Genomic DNA, 2,759 nt, shown 5'->3' with positions numbered 1-2,759 from the left:
ACTCGGTCAAGCAGGTTCAGTAAATGGATGGACAGCCTCAGACCAACAGTCATGTGATGTTCCTGTTCCTGAAAATACAGTACAGGAGTGGGCTCTGTGACCCTGAGTAGCAGGTTTGGCAAATGGCCCTGATCACAGACTGGCATCCTGAGTTATACTGTAATACATGCTGGCAATGCAGAGACGGATGTTATAAAAAGTGAATAGCTGTGCGAGTGCAGCATTGAATGATATTTAAAAAAAAAAAAAATAATCTGCTGAGCTGAAGATTTTTTAATGAACTTTCAGTTCCGCAGGACTTCAAAAATGTTGCAGAAATCACCATTTTTGTGCCTGTTTTGAGTTACTTATGTGTGTGATGCGTCTCCAGGGATTTTTCCGAAGCTCTTTGAGTTCTCCTTGGCAGCCGGCACAGACGAGTTCTCACAGATTTCAGAGGTGGAGGGTTTGGGCAGAAATCCCAGCCTCTTCTCTTGCTTGCTTTCTTTTCTTTTCATTTCTTTTTTTAAACTGCAGAGGAGGAAATCGTTTTGAGTCAACAGGTGCTCCACTTTGGCCCTGTGACAGAAGTCAGACGGAAACCGTTTTTTGAAATGCGAGCATCGAGGGCGCGCAAGGGAGGAGGGATCAGCGGCGAGAGGAGAGCTTTCTGTTCCACTCAGGGGCCGCATGCTATTTTGAGACATTCTTACCAAACAGCATGTGAACGTAAAGAGAGTTCTTCTTCTTCTTCTGTTTTGACCTCCTCAGACTCGACTAGAGACCACCAAGCACGACTTCAGCACACTGACACCATGCTTACCCTGGAGGACAAGTCGGCTCTTTTCTTGCTTTCACGAGTGGCTCCACGATGAACGACTCCAACGGTGGGAACAACACAACCAGTCATCCCTACACAGGGATCCGTCTGTTGGCTTCCATCAGCTCCTTTGTGCTCCTGGCGTTCTTCAACTTGGTCATCAACTACACCATCCTGAGCGTGGAGAAGTTGCGTAACCAGGCCCGCTTCGTGCTCATCTTCCACCTGCTCTTCTCTGGGTTGGTTTATTTCGGGATGAGCAGCATCTTCTACCTGCAGAGCTACCTGGCCTGGTCGGTGCCTGAGGGGTTTTGCTTGGCTCTCATCACTGGCTTGATGACCAGTGCCTCCAGCATCCTCCTAACTTTGACATTCATGGCCTTGGACCGATACTGTGCCATCTGCTTTCCTCTCAAATATAGTTCTTTTAGCCAAGGGTATCAACCGTGGATTACAGGGCTGCTCGCTTGGATTCTGGCGTTGCCCATTCCTCTGTGGCTGGTGCTCAAGGAGAACAAGAACTTCTACCAGTGTGAATTGGCTGCAAAACCGAAAGGAGGGGAGGTGGCCAAGATCCTGCTGGTCACTTGCTGCAGCCTCCTCATCCTCTTCACCTATGTCCAGATTTTTCGGGAAGGGAGAAGGCTGGGGGTTTTGAACAGGCGTAACCGGATCGGCACACGGACAATCAGTATGCATGGCTTACAGCTGGCAGTGTATATCCTGCCCAATTTTGTGAACTTCATCATCTACACACTGAGCAGCAAAAACCAGGACCTCTTTAAAGGCATCAACTATGCCTTCTTCAGCTTCGCTCAGTGCATTAGCCCTGTGATTTATGGGCTGCGGAAAGAGGAGCTATGTGAGCAGCTACACCTGAAATTCCCCTGCATGGTGAACAACCTGAAGGCGTTTCTGGAGTGGACCGCTAGTACCAAAAAGCACTGCTTCCGACAGCAGGAATACTCGCAGCCACAGAATGGGAGCAGCGTCTGAACGGCACTGATGGGGCACTAGTGGGCCGAGCAGCAGAACCCGGGCTGAAATAGAAAGGGCAGATGAGTCAAAAATGTGAAGGAGCAAAGCAGGTGGACCTGGCCTGGAATGCAGAGGGTGCAAACATCTGAAATCAGTCAAAAATGTGAAGGAGCCAAGTAGGGGGAGATCAACCCGGAATGGAAAGGGAAAATGGGAGAGAAAAGGGTCAAGCAGATGAAGCTGGACTGGAAAATAAAGGGGCAAGCAAGTCAACCTGGAATTGAATACAAAGGCAGCTGGCAAGTGGACTTGGACATAAACACATACAGGGCAAATAGGTGAAGCCCAACTGCAATATGAACCGGGCAAAGAGATGAAGCTCGACATAAACCTAAAAGGTTCAACAGGTGAAGCTCGAGTGGACCACAAAAGGACTTAAAGATGGCAGAGGAATGAATCAGGACTGCACTCAGGAAATGACTGCCAAGAACTACAGTGACATTCATATTTGTCTGAATTTCTGTCAGTATGAGCTGGGGACATATTAGAAGTATGGGAGCTTTTTTATTATCTTGAGTAAACAGCACTAAAGTGTCTTCTTTTATTTATAAAGACAGTCAAACTGAATAGGGACACTGAGCCTTTCTTCAAAAACACATGTGGACATTTGTTATGTGTTAAGAATCAGTATGTATTATATACATGATGAAATACAGTAATTTCCAAATCAGCTTCTTGTTCTTACTCTGGAATATTTACAGTATAGTACTCTTTGTGTATATATGCACTACATGAATACATATATATATTTATGTATATATATATATATATATAGAGAGAGAGAGAGAGAAAGAGATAGTATATGTATGAGTGTGTATATGTGAAATATGACCTGATATGTGAATATATAACATGAAATCACATCACATTTATTTAAGGGTCATGGAGGCAGGGACAGTCCTGGCAGTACTGGACACAAGGC

At 45.9% G+C, this 2,759-nt stretch overlaps 1 protein-coding gene across 1 annotated transcript; it reads left to right on the top strand.

Annotated features, from left to right (window-relative positions):
* The first annotated feature begins 374 nt into the window (after positions 1–374).
* Positions 375–2,507, top strand: zgc:194312 (uncharacterized protein LOC794943 homolog). The gene has a single exon (XM_039746915.1). The coding sequence runs from the start codon at positions 851–853 to the stop codon at positions 1,793–1,795; it is 945 nt and encodes a 314-aa protein (XP_039602849.1). The 5' UTR covers positions 375–850; the 3' UTR covers positions 1,796–2,507.
* The last annotated feature ends 252 nt before the right edge of the window (positions 2,508–2,759 follow it).

Source organism: Polypterus senegalus, chromosome 3, assembly GCF_016835505.1.
Source record: "Polypterus senegalus isolate Bchr_013 chromosome 3, ASM1683550v1, whole genome shotgun sequence".
NCBI lineage: Eukaryota > Metazoa > Chordata > Cladistia > Polypteriformes > Polypteridae > Polypterus > Polypterus senegalus.
The sequence above is the reverse complement of the archived record's forward strand: the minus strand, read 5'-3'. Positions and strand labels throughout refer to the sequence as shown.